This window comes from Lynx rufus, unplaced genomic scaffold, assembly GCF_022079265.1.
Source record: "Lynx rufus isolate CCGP_SWC_20201006 ecotype Redwood Valley unplaced genomic scaffold, mLynRuf1.p SCAF_17, whole genome shotgun sequence".
Taxonomy (NCBI): Eukaryota; Metazoa; Chordata; class Mammalia; order Carnivora; family Felidae; genus Lynx; species Lynx rufus.
Genome location: NW_025814831.1, coordinates 11,771,964 through 11,789,217, shown reverse-complemented (window position 1 = coordinate 11,789,217; position 17,254 = coordinate 11,771,964). Strand labels below are relative to the sequence as shown.

General features: G+C 41.9%; 1 protein-coding gene across 1 annotated transcript in view; it reads left to right on the top strand.

The window, feature by feature from the left end:
- Nucleotides 1-16,847, top strand: part of UNC79 (unc-79 homolog, NALCN channel complex subunit) — a 213,917-nt gene extending 197,070 nt beyond the window's left edge. Inside the window, exons 48-49 of the mRNA XM_047080178.1 lie at nt 13,507-13,548; nt 15,991-16,847. Of these exons, the coding sequence (XP_046936134.1) occupies nt 13,507-13,548; nt 15,991-16,191 (243 nt within the window). The 3' untranslated portion in view covers nt 16,192-16,847. The remainder of the gene's footprint in view (nt 1-13,506; nt 13,549-15,990) is intronic.
- Nucleotides 16,848-17,254: the final 407 nt, after the last annotated feature.

Genomic DNA, 17,254 nt, shown 5'->3' with positions numbered 1-17,254 from the left:
ATCTTCCCCCATTCTGTCGGTTGCCTTTTAATTTTGTTGACTGTTTCCTTTGCTGTGCAGAGCTTTTTATCTTGATGAGGTCCCAATAGTTCAATTTTGCTTTTATTTCCCTTGCCTTTGGAGACACGTCAAATAAGAAGTTGCTATGGCTGAGGTCAAAGAGGTTGTTGCCTGTTTTCTCGTCTAGGATTTTGATGGTTTCCTGTCTCACATTTAGGTATTTCATCCATTTTGAATTTATTTTTGTGTATGGTGTAAGAAAGTGGTCCAGTTTCATTCTTCTGCGTGTTGCTGTCCAGTTCTCCCAACACTGTTTGCTAAAGAGACTGTCTTTTTTCCATTGGATACTGTTTCCTGCTTTGTCAAAGATTAGTTTTCCATACGTTTGTGGGTCCATTTCTGGGTTCTCTATTCTATTGCATTGGTCTATGTGTCTGTTTTTGTGCCAATATCATACTGTCTTGATGATTACAGCATTGTAATACAGGCTAAAGTCTGGGATTGTGATGCCTCCAGTTTTGGTTTACTTTTTCAACATTACTTTGGCTTTTCAGGGTCCTTTGTGGTTCCATAAAAATTTTAGGATTGTTTGTTCTAGCTCTGTAAAGAATGCTGGTGCAATTTTGATTGGGATTGCATTGGATATGTACATTGCTTTGGGTAATTTGTTTTTCCAATCCATGAGCATGAAATATTTTTCCATTTCTTTGTGTCTTCTTTAATTGCTTTCATAAGCTTTCTGTAATTTTCAACATACAGATCTTTTACCTCTTTGTTTAGGTTTATTCCTAGGTATTTTATGGTTCTTGGTGCAATTGTAAATGAGACTGGTTCCTTGGTATCTCTTTCTGTTCCTTCATTATGGGTGTATATCACGCAACCAATTTCTGTACATCGATTTTATATCCTGTGACTTTGCTGAATTCATGTATCAGTTCTAGCAGTTTTTTGGTGGAGTCATTCAGGTTTCCCATGTAGAGTATCATGTCATTTGTGAAAAGTGAAAGGTTGAATTCTTTGCCAATTTGGATGCCTTTCATTTCATTTTGTTGTCTGATTACTAAGGCTAGGACTTCCAACACTATGTTAAACAACAGTGATAAGAGTGGACGTCCCTGTTGTGTTTCTGATCTCAGGGGAAAAGCCCTCAGTTTTTTCCCATTGAGGATGATATTAGCTGTGGGCCTTTCATATCTGGCTTTTATGACGTTAAGGTATGTTCTTTCTATTCTGACTTTCTTGAGGGTTTATATTAAGACACGATGCTGTATTTTGTCAAATGCTTTTTCTGCATCTATTGACAGAATCATATGGTTCTTATCCTTTCTCCTATTAATGTGATGTATCATGTTGATTGATTTGCAAATATTGAACCAGCCCTGCAGCTCAGGCATGAATCCCACTTGATCACGGTGAAAAATTCCTTTAATATACTGTTTAATTCGATTTGCTAGTATCTTGTTGAGAATTTTTGCACCCATTTTTCATCAGGGGTATTGGCCTGTAACTCTCCTTTTTAGTGGGGTCTCTGGTTTGGAAATCAAGATAATGTTGGCTTCATAGGATGCATCTGGAAGCTTTCCTTCTGTTTCTATTATTTGGAACAGCTTGAGAAGAATAGGTATTAACTTGCTTTAAATGTGTGGTAGAATTCCTCTGGGAAGCCTCTGGCCCAGGACTCTTATTTCTTGGGAGATTTTTGATAACTGATTCAATTTCTTTGATGGTTATGGGTCTGTTCAAATTTTCTATTTCTTCCCTTTTGAGTTTTGGTAGTGTGTGAGTATCTAGGGATTTGTCCATTTCTTCCAAATTGTCCAGTTTGTTGGTATATAATTTTTCGTAGTATTCTCTAATAATTGTTTGTATTGCTGTGGTGTTGGTTGTGATCTCTCCTCTTTCATTCATGATTTTATCTATTTGGGTCTTCTCTCTTTTTGAGAAGTCTCCTTAGGGGATTATCAATTTTGCTTATTCTTTCAAAAAATTAGCTCTTAGATTCATTGATCTGTTCTACTGGTTGCTTTTTATTTTATTCTATACTGTTTATTTGTGCTCTAATCTTTATTATTTCTCTTCTTCTGCTGGCTTTGGGCTTTCTTTGCTGCTGTCTTTCTAGTTCCTTTAGGTGTGAGGTTAGGTTCTGTATTTGGGACCTTTCTTGCTTCTTGAGATAGGTCTGGATTGCAGTGTATTTTCCTCTTAGGACTGCCTTTGCTGCATCCCAAAGGGTTTGGACTGCCGTGTTTTCATTTTCATTTGTTTGCGTATATTTTAAATTTCTTCTTTAATTTCCTGGTTGATCCATTCATTCTTTAGTAGGATATTCTTTAACCTTCATGTATTTGGGGGCTTTCCAAATTTTTTCTTGGGGTTGATTTCAAGTTTCATAGTGTTGTGATCTGAAAATATGTATGGTATGATCTCAGTCCTTTTGTATTTGTTGAGGGATGTTTTGTGAACCAGTATGTGATCTATTTTGGAGAATGTTCCATGTGCCCTCAAGAAGAATGTGTATTCTTTTGGATGAAAAGTTCTGAATATATCTGTTAAGTCCATCTCGTCCAATATGTCATTCAGAGCTGTTGTTTCCTTATTGATTTTCTGCCTAGATGATCTGTCCATTGTTGTAAGTGGAATATTAAAGTCACCTACAATCATGGTATTATTATCTCTACATTTATTTATGTTTGTGATTGATTTATATACTTGGTTGCTTCACGTTGGGGTCATAAACATTTACAATTGTTAGCTCTTCTTGATGGATAGACCTGTTAATTATGACACAGTGCCCTTCTTCATCTCTTGTTATAGTCTTTGTTTTAAAATCTAGTTTGTCTGATATAAGTATGGCTGTACTGTCTTTTGACATCCAGTAGCATGATAGATGGTTCTCCATCCCCTTGCTTTCAATCTGCAGGTGTCTTCGGGTCTAAAATGAGTCTCTTGTAGGCAGCGTATAGATGAATCTTGTTATTTTATCCGTTCTGATATGCTATGTCTTTTGATTGAGGCAGTTAGTCCATTTACATTCAGAGTGATTATTGAAAGGTAAGGATTTAGTGTCATTGCGTTATCTGTAGGTTTTGTGTTTATGGTGATGTCTTTGGTCTTTGTAGTCTTTGCTGCTTTCCACTCACAGAGTCCCCCTTAGGATCTCCTGCAGGGCTGGTTTGGTGGTCATGAACTCCTTTAGTTTTTGTTCGTCTGGGAAACTCTTTATCTCTCTTTCTATTCTGCATGACAGCCTTGCTGGATAAAGGATTCTTGGCTACATATTTTTCCTGTTCAGCACTTTGAATATTTTCTGCCACTCCTTTCTGGCCTGCCAAGTTTCAATAGACAGGTCTGCTACTACCCTTATGTGTCTACCCTTGTAGGTTAAGACCCGTTTGTCCCTAGCTGCTTTCAGAATTCTCTTTATCTTTGTATTTTTCCAGTTTCACTATGATATGTAATGGTGTTGACCTGTTTTAGTTGATTTTGAAAGGAGTTCTCTGTGCCCCCCTGGACTTGGATGTTTGTTTCCTTCCCCAGATTAGGGAAGTTCTCAACTATAATTTGTTCAAATAAACCTTTTCCCCCTTTCTCTCTCTTCCTCTTCTTCTGGAACTCCTATGATACAGATAATATTATTTCATTTCATTGAATCACTTAGTCTTTAATTATCCCTTCATGGTCTAGTAATTTCTGTTCCCTCTTTTTTTCAGCTTCATCATTTTTCATAATTTTATCTTCTATTTCACCTATTCTCTCCTCTGTTTCTTCCATCCTTGCTGTCACTGCATCTAGTTTATTTTCCATCTCATTTACAAAATTTCTTAATTCATCATGACTACTTCTTATGTCCTTGATCTATGCACCAATATACATTCTCTGCTGTCTTCTATGCTTTATTCAAGCCCAGCTATTAGTCTTATGACTATTTTTCTAAATTGTTGTTCAGATATATTGTTTGTATCTGTTTTGGGCGATTCTCTGGCTGTCATTTCTTCCTGGAATTTCTTTCGAGGAGAATTCTTCCACTTCATCATTTTGGCTAGGCTTCTGTCATTTACATGATGTAATAGCTTGTTTTATGTCCTGCACCTGCAAGTACCACTATCTTAAGAAGGGGTCACACACTGTCCAGGGCCAGGCACTTCAGTAAGTGTTTTTGGAGTGTGTTGCATGCACTCTGTTGTCTTTGGCTGCTCTCTTCCACTGCTTGTAGTGGTGGATTGTTTGGATCTTCCACCAAGTGTGCTTTGATTTGTTCATTGAAGTATCCCTGGAAAAAAGGAAAGCAAAGTGGTGGTGGGCGGGGGGGAGCCTTATCCCATACAAGAAGAGAAATGAAAGGGGGATGGGGTGGAAATATAGGCAGAGAATCAGAGAAACTATAAGACTTAATCCAGAGAGAGGGAGAGGAAAATAAAGAGGAAGGAGATACAGAAAAGGTGTAAAAAGAATAAGCATTCCTCATTAAAAAAACAACAGAAAGAAAGGAAGAAAGAAAGAAAGAAAGGAAGGAAGAAAGACAAAAGAAAGAAAGAAAATAAGAATTGACCAAAAATCAAATCAGAAACTATGAGCTTGATTCCAAAGGAAAGAAAAAAGAAAAGAGGAGGGTAGAAAGAAAAAAAAGGGAAAAGAGAAGAGAAGGAAAGAAAAGAGGGAAAAAAATAATTTAAAAAAAATTTTTTTTAAATAGACTAACATTCAAAACTACAGGACAGTTGTCTGTTGGTGCCTGGGATGGGTGGCTGTGATGGTCTAGAGGAGAGGCCGTCTGGTTAGGTCAGTGTCAATCTCACTCTGGTAGATAAATAGTTACCAGGCATGGAGAGGCGGGGTTTGGTGTAAGCGGGTCCCACCTCCACTGGGGGCCACTGTGCTGTTCCCTGAAGCCCCACCATGTTGATTATGGGGAGAAAAATCTCCCGAATATCTCCTCCCCAGACCAGGTGTCTCAAACCACCCTGTTCAGGCAGCCCTCACAGAGTAGCTCAGGCAGCTGGTGTGTCCTCCTAGGCACTTGGCTGGGATTCAAAACCTGATGTCTTAAAGGACCCCACACCCCGTGGACCTAGTTCTGGGGTAGCTCCATGCTGTGCAGCCAACAAAGGGCCTCTGGCTGTTGCCTGCAGGGTCTTTTGTCATTGGGGGTCACTACACTCTCTTCCCACAGTAATCGAGGGAGGGGACTGCTCTCTCAGTCACAGCATGCCCCCCGAGATCGCTCCGGTACCCTCCCCGCCAGGCGAGGAGGCAGGCTCCCTCCCCGCCAGGCGAATGCACACAGCAACACTCTAGTCCTGGGAAAGTCACGCACCCCTGAAAACTCCAGTCTTTAGCTCTTAAGCCTGTTTGCAAAGTAGAAACTGGCTCTCTCCCTATTCTTCGTTCCTTAGTCCATGGTCCAGAGAGGTTTTTCTCTTGTCCAAACACAAAACCACACTTCCACAGCCACTCTTTACCTCCTTTTGTCTCTCCATAGAAGGGGATCCCCCTCTTTGTACCTATGAGACCGTTTTCTCTCTTCCAATTCGTGAATAGGCACCTCTGTCCCACCAAGCTTTGTCCACCTGTAGAGATTTCTCTGTCACTCCACAGCCTGTATTCTTGGGTATTCCAAGTGTCTGACTTCAGTACAGCTGTGTTCGAGGGACAAGGGAAATTCTGGTCCCCCTACTTTTCTGCCATCTTAACTCCTGGCTCTCCTCTGTTTATTGGAAAAGTTTTCGTAGATTTATTATTATTTTTCACTTAAATATTTGATAGAATTCACCATGGGAACTGCCTGGTCTTGAAATTTTCTTTGCAGAAGAGTTTTAAATTATGGATTCAATTTTTTTCAATAGATAGTGCTATTTAAGTTTCCTGTTTATTCTTGAGTCATCTTTGGTGTAATGTCAAAGAATTTGTCCATTTCATCAAAGTAGCCAGTTTTATTGGCATGAAATTGTTTATAATATACTTTTAATATCTGTAGGATCAGTAGTTATGCTACCTCTTTAATTCCTGACACTGGGGATTTGTGACTTCTTTTCTTTTCTTTTTTCTTGTCAGTCTGTATAGAGACATATCAATTTTAGTGAGCTTTTGACTAACAAACTACAGTAACCAGGCTTTTGGGTTGTTTTCATTGATTTTTCTCTTTGTTTTTTTATTTATTATTTTCTTTCTTCTATTTATTCATTTCTATTTATTTATTCATTTCTATTTATTATTTTCTTTCTTCTGATTACTTTAGATTTAATTCACTCTTGTCTATTATAAACAATATCTTTTTTGTCTTTTATAAATTTCTTTGTAAGCACTGGTTTAGCGGTATCCCACCATTCGATATTCTGTGTTCTCATTTACATTCAGTTCAAATTTTAAAAATTTTTGATGTTTATTTATTTATTTATTTAAAAAAAATTTTTTTTCAACGTTTTTTTATTTATTTTTGGGACAGAGAGAGACAGAGCATGAACGGGGGAGGGGCAGAGAGAGAGGGAGACACAGAATCGGAAACAGGCTCCAGGCTCCGAGCCATCAGCCCAGAGCCTGACGCGGGGCTCGAACTCATGGACCGCGAGATCGTGACCTGGCTGAAGTCGGACACTTAACCGACTGCGCCACCCAGGCGCCCCGATGTTTATTTATTTTTGAGAGAGGGACAGAGACAGAGACAGAGACAGAGCACAAGCGGGGGGAGGGTCAGAGAGAGGGAGACAAAAAATTCAAAGCAGGCTCCAGGCTCTGAGCTGTCAGCACAGAGCCTGATGTGGGGCTCGAACTCACTAACGGCAAGGTCATAACCTGAGCCAAAGCTGAATGCTTCACCAGCTGGGCCACCCAGGTGCCCACGGATTTTTAATTCCATTTGTGTTCAGAGAACATACTGTATATAATTCCAGTCATCTTAAACTTACTGAGACTTGTTTATGTCCCAGAATATAGTTGTTCTTGGTAAATGCTCAGTGTCCCTAGAAAAGAATATGTCCTCTGCTGTTGTCAGGTAGTTTCCTATGCCAGTTGGTTCAAGCTTATTGATAGTGTTGTTCAAGTCTTCCATATGTCTACTTATTCTATCAACTGTTGACAAAGTGGTATTGATATATCTCTGTAATTATGGATTTCTTTGTCTTTTCAGGTTTATCAATTTTGCTTCATGTGTAGTGAATCTCTGTTATTAAGTGCATAAATATTTAGGATTATTATGTCTTCTTAATGAAATGAATTTTGAAATGGCTGTCTTAATCTTCATTGATATTCTTTGCCGTGAACCATACTTTGATATTAATAAAGGTAGTCCAGTTTTCTTTTGGCTGGTGTTAGGATGGTATATCTTTTTCCATTCTTTTACTTTTTACCCTATTTGTGTCTTTACATTTTTCAAGTATATTTCTTATAGGCAGCATGTAGCTGGGTTTTGTTTTTTTTAAAAATCCAATCTGACAATCCCTTCCTTTTAATTAGGAGTCTTTAAACCATCTTCATTTAATGTGTTTTGTGCCATTTGGGGGCCTAAATCTATCACCTTGCCATTTGTTTTCTGTAATTCCCATCTGTTCTTTGTTTCTTGTTCCTTTTTTTTTTTCTTTTGCCTTCTTTTGGATTGAATTTATAATGATTAAACTCTGACTATAATTTCCTCTTCTTTTTCTAGTTTCTTAAGATCAAAGCTAAGGTTGTTATTTTGAGAAACCTCTGTTCTATCATCAATATTTAATGCACTGAATTCCTTTAGCTGCGTTCTTCCAAATTTTTATATGTTCTCATTTCCATTCCGTTCAAAATACTTTCTCATTTCCCTTTTGATTTCTTCTTTTTCGACAAGCCATTTAGAAGTAGAAGTGTGTTTTTTAGTTATCTTATTAGCTACCTGTCTTAGGGTTTTTTTTTTTTTTTGGTTGATTTAGAGTTTATAGTATCCATTTTTGACTTACCACCTTCAAGTAATATTATACCACTTTGTGTATGTTATAAACATGTGTAGAAGTAAACCAAACCATACATTGTTATTATTTGTTCTTTAAACAATTATCTCTCAAAGAGACTTAAACTTTTTTTCGATATTAACTTATATTTGCTATTATTGCCATATTTATATTTGCCATTTCCAGTGTTTTTCATTCCATTTATGGATCTAAACTTCTATCTTTTTTCTGCTCAAAGGACTTCCTTTATTCTTTCTTTAATTTTTTTTTTTTGATGTTTTATTTGTTTTTGAGAGAGTGCGAGCAGGGGAAGGGCAGAGAGGGAGGAGAATAGAGGATCTGAAGCAGGCTCTGAGCCAACAGCAGTGAGCCTGATGCAGGGCTTGAACTCATGAACTGTGAGATCACGATCTGAGCTAAAGTCAGATGCTCAACCGACTGAGCCACCCAGGTGTCCCTCCTTTACTATTTCTTACACAGGTCTGAAGCACCTGGGTGGTTCAGTTGGTTGAGCGTCTGACTTCGGCTCAGGTCATGATCTCATGGCTCGTTAGTTCAAGCCTCGCGTTAGGCTCTGTGCCGGCAGCTCAGAGCCTGGAGCCTGCTTCGGATTCTGTGTCTCCCTCTCTCTCTGCCCCTAACCCACTTGCATTCTGTCTCTGTCTCTCTCAAAAATAAATAAACATTAAAAAAAAAAAAAGCCTATTTCTTACACAGGTCTGTTGGTGACTGATTGCTTCAGCTTTTGTGTATGAGAATGTTTTTATTTTGCCTTCATTTTTGGAAGATATTTTCACTGGGTAGTGAATTTTAGGTTCAAAGGTTCGTTTGTTTTCAGTGATGTAAAGATGTTTCTCCTCCAGTCTTCTTGCTTCCATTGTTTCCAACAAGAAATCTGTATTATTCTAATCTTTTTTTCTCCTGTATGTAATATATGGTTTTGTTGTTATTGTTGAAAATCTTCTAAGATTTTCTCTCTACCATTATTGTTAAGCAATTTGATGGTGAAACACCTTAGTGTAGTTTTCTTCGTGTTTCATGTGCTTGGGTTTGTTGAACTTCTTGCATCTGTGGATTTATAGTTTTCTTTATATTTGGAAAAGTATCAGCTATTGTTTCTTCAAATATTTCCTTCTGTGCCTCTACTTGACACACTCAATATTTCCTCTAGTTTCTTGACCCTATTGAATATAGTTATAATAACTGTTCTAATGTCCTTCTCTATTAATTCTGTTACCTGTATCATTTGGGGTCTTTTCCAATTGATTGATTTTTATTCTCATTATAGGTCACCTTTTCCTGCTTCTTTGTATGCTTGGTAATTTTTTATTACATTCTTGACATTTTGAATTTGACTTTCTTGAGTGCTGGATATTTTTGTATCCCTATAAATATTTTTGAGCTGTATTCTGTGTTATAGTTAAATTATTTAGAAATAGTTATTTTCCTTTTGAAACTTGCTTGTAAGCCTTGCCAGGTGATCAGAGCTGCATTTTGTCTAGAGCTAATGTTTCTTCACTATTAAGGGACTAACCTTCTAAGTATTCTACCTGATGTTCTATTAAATGTAAGAATTTTCTACTGTCACCAGCTTGTGGGAACGCAAACTGTTGCTGGTGCCATGTGATCACCTCTCTAATCTCCTGGGGTTGTTTTTCTTCAGCCTCAGGTAGTTTTTCTTACATGTGTGCACTGGTCAGTATTTAGCTGAAGTCTCAAGGGGGACCCTTTATGCATCTTCAGAGTTCTCTCTCGTGCTCTCTTTCTGTGAAGCTCTCTCCTCTGCAGTATTCTGCCTGACAGACTACATACCTTGACCTCCCTGGACTCACAGCTCCATCTCAACTCAGGAAGATAGTTAGGCTCTTCCCAGGTCCCTCCTCCTGTGCTACTGCCGGCAAGCTTTCTAGCAGTTAGCTAAGATATTGTAGGGCTTACCTTGTTTCCTCTCCCTCGGGGATCACTGTGCTGCATTGTTGATGCCCAGTGTCTGAAAATCATTGTTTCATATACTCCATCTGGAATTTTACTCGTTTTAGGCAAGAGGGTAAAATCTGGTCTTTGTTAGTCCATCTTTGCTGAAAGAGAAAGTTTTACAACTAATTTTAGTTTTGAGGGCTAGAACAAACATGGAGTGAAATGAATACAGTCTAACTGAGCAGAAAGTCTTCATTTATCCTGTAGCATAAACCGAGATAAAAGGAAATGTATCACTTTTATTTTGGTGGAAAGCAACCTATTTTTTTTTTATTGTCCTTCCATTTTCTGGATATTGTTTCTGCAGAGGAAAAAAAAAATCCAACCAACTTTATTATGACATTACACAACCCAGAATAAATTACATCTAATTCCTACTGACAGCTTTGTGGGAGCCACTAGGAAAAGAGAACTGAAATGAGTGTTATTCAGTAAGTCAAATTAGCATTCCTGAAATAGGATGACTGCTGGCTTATATAATGCTATCAATAATAATGAGATTTAACTTGAAGACTTCAGTCATGTGATTCTTAAGTCACAAACCTGAAGGGCCTTTGCAGATATATTTTAGAATGATATGGTCACGTGTTTTGTAAATGGGCTAATAGCAAAAACCCTTCTAAACCCAACCTCACTATTCCCCTTGATTGCCTCATACAGGCCATTAGCCCCAAGAAGAGCACTGGGAGAGGTGTCCACCCAGGGTCAGAGTACTCAGTGTCTCCTGGCTTCTACCCTCCTTGGTCCCTCAGGATCTTAGCAGGAGGTTAGTTTGGGTATTTCCTAAATATCAAGAGGCATGTAGGCTTGCTCCATATTAAATAGGTCAAAAGTCAATGCAAGTTTGTAGACATTAGGACCCTTAGAGCTTGTTTTTTGCTGTACAGACATTGGAGAGGAAGTGGTTAGACTAGTTTATTTTTTCCCAGTCAGAATGTTTACATGAGCCAATCCTGCTAATGGCCAGAGAGCATAGCCTTATCTGTCTCTGACGTTTGTAATCCCACAAGTTTTTTATAAGGGTTGGTGGTTGGAGGAGGCAGAAAGAAAATGTCATTTTCTGATATTTTGAGTTTTTGTCCAATTATATCATCTGGTACATATCATACCACATTCCTAAACACAATATTTATGCTAGAGACAGAGTATTACATGGCTGCAACATGAGCCATGTGCTTAGGGGCGAACATCAGTGGAAGTCAAATTAGCAAATTGTGTATCTCAACAAAATGCTCGAAGCAGAACTGCAACCAGATTGAGCCTTGGGAACAAAAGCATAGAGAGAAATGTAATTTGTCACTTCACCAAGTTTGTGTGTGTGTGTGTGTGTGTGTGTGTGTGTGTGTGTGTGTGTGTTGATGAATCACATGAGCCTTGTGGCCCGTGGCCATGAGTAGTAAACAGACAGGTCATTATCCTGCATCCCAGCAGTCCTCCCACTAATTCTTTCATTTTGTTCATGGCACAGCTCTCTTCCCATTTGCCCACACTTTGAAACCTCACCTTCGGGGCACCTGGGTGGCTCAATCGGTTGAACATCTGACTTCGGCTCAGCTCATGATCTCACAGTTTGAGCCCCGCGTCGGGCTCTGTGCTGACAGCTCAGGGCCTGGAGCCTGCTTCGGATTCTGTCTCCCTCTCTCTCTGCCCCTCCCCCGCTCGTGCTCTTCTCTCTCTCTCTCTCTCTCTCTCTCTCTCTCTCTCTCTCTTTCTCTGTCAAAAATAAATAAACATTAAAAAAATATATAAAAAAAAGAAACCTCACCTTCTGCTCTGACCTTTTCCTCGCTCCAAAGAGCAGACCTGTCCTCAGACCCTCTCAGGTTGTGTCTGCAGGCAGCCACCCTTTTCCCTCCTGGAAGCCACGCCTGGTCTTACCTGGACCATCGAGGCAGCCTCCACCTGGCCTCCATGGTCCATCCTCTTCCTCATCCTAGTCTGCAGATTGCTGCCACTGTGACTTTTCTGGAACACAGCTCCACTCATGGTGAATGGTGAAGAGGGCTTCCCTCTTCAAAGTTATATTGGATTTGGAAACAAATCCAAATCCCTTGATGTGGCCTCCCAAGGCATCATGGGTGGATGATGAGGGGCCTCACCTCTGCTTTTCTAAACATGTTTCTCGTGACCCCCCCCCCCTCCTGAGAACCTCACGCTTCAGCATCAACTGAATCCCTAACACCTCCTCACCCTTGGCACACTCCCAACTGTGGGCTGTGCTTCCTGGAGTGTGCCCTGGAATTCGTTTGCTAGGACTGCTGTGAGAGCACCACAGAATAGGCAGCTGAAACATGGAAACTTCTTATCCCACAGTCTTGAAGCCAGAAGTCCGAGGTCAGGGGGCAGCAGGGTTGTTCCTTCTGAGGGCTGTGAGGGAGAATCTGCTCTATCCTGACCCCCTAGCTTCGGGAGGTTGGTTGGCAGTCTTTGGCTTTCTTTGGCTTGTGTCCAAATCTTCCCCTTTTTATAAGAGCATCAGTCATACTGGTAGGGGCCCACCCTACCATAGAAGGACCTCACCTTAACTCAATTACATCTGCATTGACCCCTCTTCCAAATAAATTCCCATTCTGAAGCAGTGTGGGTAGGGACCATGAGGGGGCACAATTCAACCCATGACACTGTACTTCTCTGTTGAATTTGGAGTAGAGAGGGTTGGAAGGAACAGAGTGAAGTGATATGATGCATATTTAGTACAGTAAAGATCTGAGCAATGCTGTAATAAGGAACCTAGCATCTCCAAACTTACTATACCAGTGCTCCCTCCCCCATTTAAACCCACCAAACTAGAGTCCTGTGGGACACACTTTGGGAAACACTGTCTTCTGTCCCTAACTTGTGGATTTACGAGGCAGCCTTATATTCCGGAGGGCTGAAACGTGGCTGAGAGACCAAAGCAGGGAGAGGGGAGCTGCTCCTGGAGGCCCTTGGGTCAGACACCATGTGGCTTCCTAGGAAAGGCACAGCAGAGGGGCTCAGGGTGGGCCAGAGAGGCAGCAGAAGGGCGGGGCTCCCTAGATGCCTGCAGTTTGAGCGACTCGCCCTCTGTTGGAGCAGGGACCCCGCTGCTCGCCTGCATGTGACCTGTGCCATCCAAACCTCTGGCCCAAGTCACTCTTGCTGTGTTCCCACCTTCCAAATCACAGCCAGGCTACTTTGGGGCTTAATTTTTTTTTCCATCACTGAAGCATTTCAACCAATTCCCAGCGATATTTTCTTAACGACTCTGGGCAAATAGAGTCGCCATCCTACTCGGAGACTCGTCTCAGAGATCCCGTGGAGGAAATTCTGTTTCAAGAAAGTGAGGATTTAATTAAATAAATACACATTTAATTTCCCATGTGTGGTCGCTTTCAAGAGACAATCAGTCATTTACTCTAAAGTGTGTGTCTCAGGCACTCATGGGGCACTTATTAACCTCCAAATGCCACCAGCTCAGCAGGGTCTGGCCTCAGAAAGATGTTTTCCTGTTAATGGATAACTCCGCAGCAGGGTCCCACCCTTTTGTGATGTCAAAGGGGTTCTGTGTGCTCTGCTCTCCTGTGCAGTAATGGAAGCGAATGGGGGTGGGGATGGAGACCACTAGCTAATAACAAGGCCTCTGTGTTTCTCCACACAGCTGATACCTATGTGGTTGCCGATGATCCAGTCAAATACCAAGGTAAGTCATCCCTGGTGGACTGGAAGCCCAGTCCCCTCCAGAGAAGGGTCATGACATTACCAGGGCTCACTGATGCTCCACTTACCATGGAGCAAGGTGAATTCACCCTGCTCTCGGCCGCCCAGTGCTGATAAAGTGGGAGACTGTGGGCCGGGTAAGGGCCGTGCAGGCCGAGGTGATAGCAGGGGCCACGCGCGTCCTGTTCGCTCTCTATGAGGATGTGGGTGGAGGGGGGATCCCAGAGTCCGGACGAGGCTCAGTTCCTGAGCAGAACACAGGCCTACCCTACCTTCAGAGGACACACATGGGATCTGGGCCCACGCGTGTTCATTGCTATCTCCTGGCCACTAAAATGGACTTTTTGTGGGGCGCCTGGCTGACTCAGACAGACAATAGAGCGTATGACCCTTGATCTCGGGGTTGTGACTTCAAGCCCCACGTGGGGTGTAGAGATTACTTAAATGAACTGTAAAAAATAAAATGGACTTATGGGGCACCTGGGTGGCTTAGTCAGTTAAGTGTCTGACTTTGGCTCAGGTCATCATCTCACAGTTTGTGAGTTTGAGCCCCGTGTCAGCTGTGCTGACAGCTCAGAGCCTGGAGCCTGTTCGGATTCTGTGTCTCCCTCTCTCACTGCCCCTCCCCTGCTCGCTCATGCTCTCTCTCTCTCTCTCTCTTTCAAAAATAAACATTAAAAAGGTTGTTTTTTTTTTTTAATAAAATGGGCTTTAAAAAAAATGCTTATTTATTCTTGAGAGAGTGCAAGTTGAAGGGGGGGTGGTACTGAGAGAGGAGGACAGAAGATGCAATGTGGGCTCTGCACTGACAGCGGAGAGCCCCATGCGAGACTTGAACTCACAAACTGTGAGATCATGACCTGAGTTGAAATCAGACGTTCAACCAGCCGAGCCACGCAAGTGCCCCTAAAATGGACTTTTTGTGACAAGAAGAATTCTATTAAGGAAGGATAACATTGAATGAATGATGGACTTGAGCTAGAAGGGCAAGGATCTGGCCCCATCCCTTGTTTTACATATGAGGAAACATAGGACCAGAAAGAAGGGTAACTGGGGGGGGGGTGCAGTCAGGAAGGGAAAGACCCTGTCCCAGTGACTTTTCCGCTGCCAGACCCCGCCTCGAGTGACACACTGTCATCACTTGGGCAAAACCTACTCCATGACTAGTAAAGTTACTTGACATTATGATGGCAGAGCTTAGCCACCTGCTCCACCCAAACCTGGGCTCCGTCTACGGCGTGAGGATTATAGGGCAAGCAGGGGGCAGAAGATGGAAACCTTCTGCCTGAATTTCTTCTCAGAGTTGGGGAGGGATGTTGGCTGAAATAAGGGGGGGGTGACCTCAAGGTACCCAGACACGGAGAGAGAAATGCAGCCATCTGCAGTGACTGCAGGCGTGGTCTTGTTCGTGGTGTTGGTGCAGTTTGTGGCCACAGGTGGGGGCCCCGACACCGCCGAAGTCCTATCTCCCGCTAGCTTTTACTATGAAAACAGTCACTTGTACTTCCTCCTTGAGGCATTGGATTGCCCCTGCCCCTGCTTTGTGGAACTCTGAGGAGGCCCAGAGAGCTTTGGACCTAGCTTCTCTGTGTGCGCTAACACGAAAACAGAGAGACTGTAACCATGATTAAAATGTAATGAGCACATTGGGGCGCCTGGGTGGCGCAGTCGGTTGAGCGTCCGACTTCAGCCAGGTCACGATCTCGCGGTCCGTGAGTTCGAGCCCCGCGTCGGGCTCTGGGCTGATGGCTCAGAGCCTGGAGCCTGTTTCCAATTCTGTGTCTCCCTCTCTCTCTGCCCCTCCCCCGTTCATGCTCTGTCTCTCTCTGTCCCAAAAATAAATAAACGTTGGAAAAAAAAAAACATATTTAAAAAAAAATGTAATGAGCACATATTACGCGCCAACTTCCGTTCTAAACCCTCCATTAACTCATTTATCCTTAAAAAACAAACAAACAAACCCACGAGGTGTTACTATCCCCAGTTTGTCCATGAGAAAATCCAAACGCAGCCCGGAAAACCTTGTTCCCAGGGTTGTCCACAAAGGAGCTAGGATTTGAACCCAGGGAGCTGGCTGCAGAGCCCAGGCCCTTCGCCGCTGTCCCAGGCCCTCGTGGTGAATAAGCGCCCAGGGGTCAAGAATACGTGTCAGCTGTCGGTGCCCGTTGCAATGGATGAGTCAAGCTGGGATTGGCGTTACTGGGATGGATCTGGGCCAGAGTGACTTTAGAATCATGCTGCCTGCCCACATCCCCTGCCCCGCACGCTGCCAAGTTGAGAGGTGACCTTCCTGTTCAGGCCAGACAGCACTTGAACCACGTAGGAGTTCTGCCTGCAGAAGATGCCCAAGCCGGCGCTCCCTGGGTTGACCGTGCCCACTTGGAGGAAAGAAACTAAACTTAGATGTCTTGCCCTTTCTTAACAGCACTTATCCGCCGGACTCCAGCTTCGCCTCCAGGCCATTCAGAACCACGTGAACCACCACAGCTTACGGACGCTGCCGGGCTCCGCCCAGAGCAGTGCCGGCCTGGTGGCCCTTCGCAAGTGGCTGCAGTGCACCCAGTTCAAAATGGCCCAGGTGGAGATCCAGTCCTCGGAAGCAGCCTCTCAATTTTATCCTCTATGAGCGGACTCCTCGGCTCTCAGTGTCAACACTCTGGTTTAGCAATAATGGGTTTCAAAACAAAACAATTTGATCCAAGCAGGTTGGGGAACATACTGGTACTGTCCATTCTCTTTCTAGTCTAGTAAAAGACGTGCAAAGGCCAGAGAGGGCCAACAATGAAGCTTTCTTGCTACACATATTTCTGATGACTCCTTGGGCTATCTGATTAAGTGTTTCCTTACATTATTTTTTAAAAAACCAAATCATTTTTCTTTAACTAACTTCTATTTTTTTTAAGAAAAAAAATAGACTGGTGGGTACTCACAGAAAAGTTGTATAAGTCCCCCTGTTGCTATTTTTGATGATAGAGAATAAATAGGGTTTTTGAAACCTTTGTAGTGTTTTTTCTTAAAATCCACTCTTGGCAATGCAATAAAAAACCCGTCACCACAAGCCAGTGACACTTGACTGAAGCTTTTTGTCATTATCCTGGGAAAAGTGGCAGCTTGCAAGGACCATTACAAAGTGCACTTAGAAATTAGGTGGTTAACCTGTGCCAATTGTTTTTTTCTTTGTTTTATAATCTCATTTTCCAAAACTGTCCAGTAAGTTTTATTATTTTTAAAACTAATTTTTCAACTCATTCGTTCTAGGCTGTACTTTCTTGTAAGCTTTATGACAACCACTTAAGTTTTGTGAATAATAAATTTTATTCTTTTGTTAATACTTGTAATACAATTCAATTTAAAACTGTAGATCGCACACTGGACCAGACGACTCCCCACGCTGGCACAGAACACTGCACCTGAAGTTATGTTTCATAAAACAGAATTTTAATAGTGTAAGAACACCAAGATTTATCAGCACTCCTACTTAGCATTTGACTGTGCATTCACAAATGATCTTTCTCTTCTCTATCCCTGTAATGCACTGACGACAAGAAGACTTACTATACATTTAAGCTGTATATTGAAATGCTATTAAATGCATTTTTTATTATCTCTGTGAGCCTGGGGTTTTTTAAAATCAGTTTATACGTTTCTTGTAAACTTGGAAAACTCCTCTAACTTCCCTTAAAACTTAA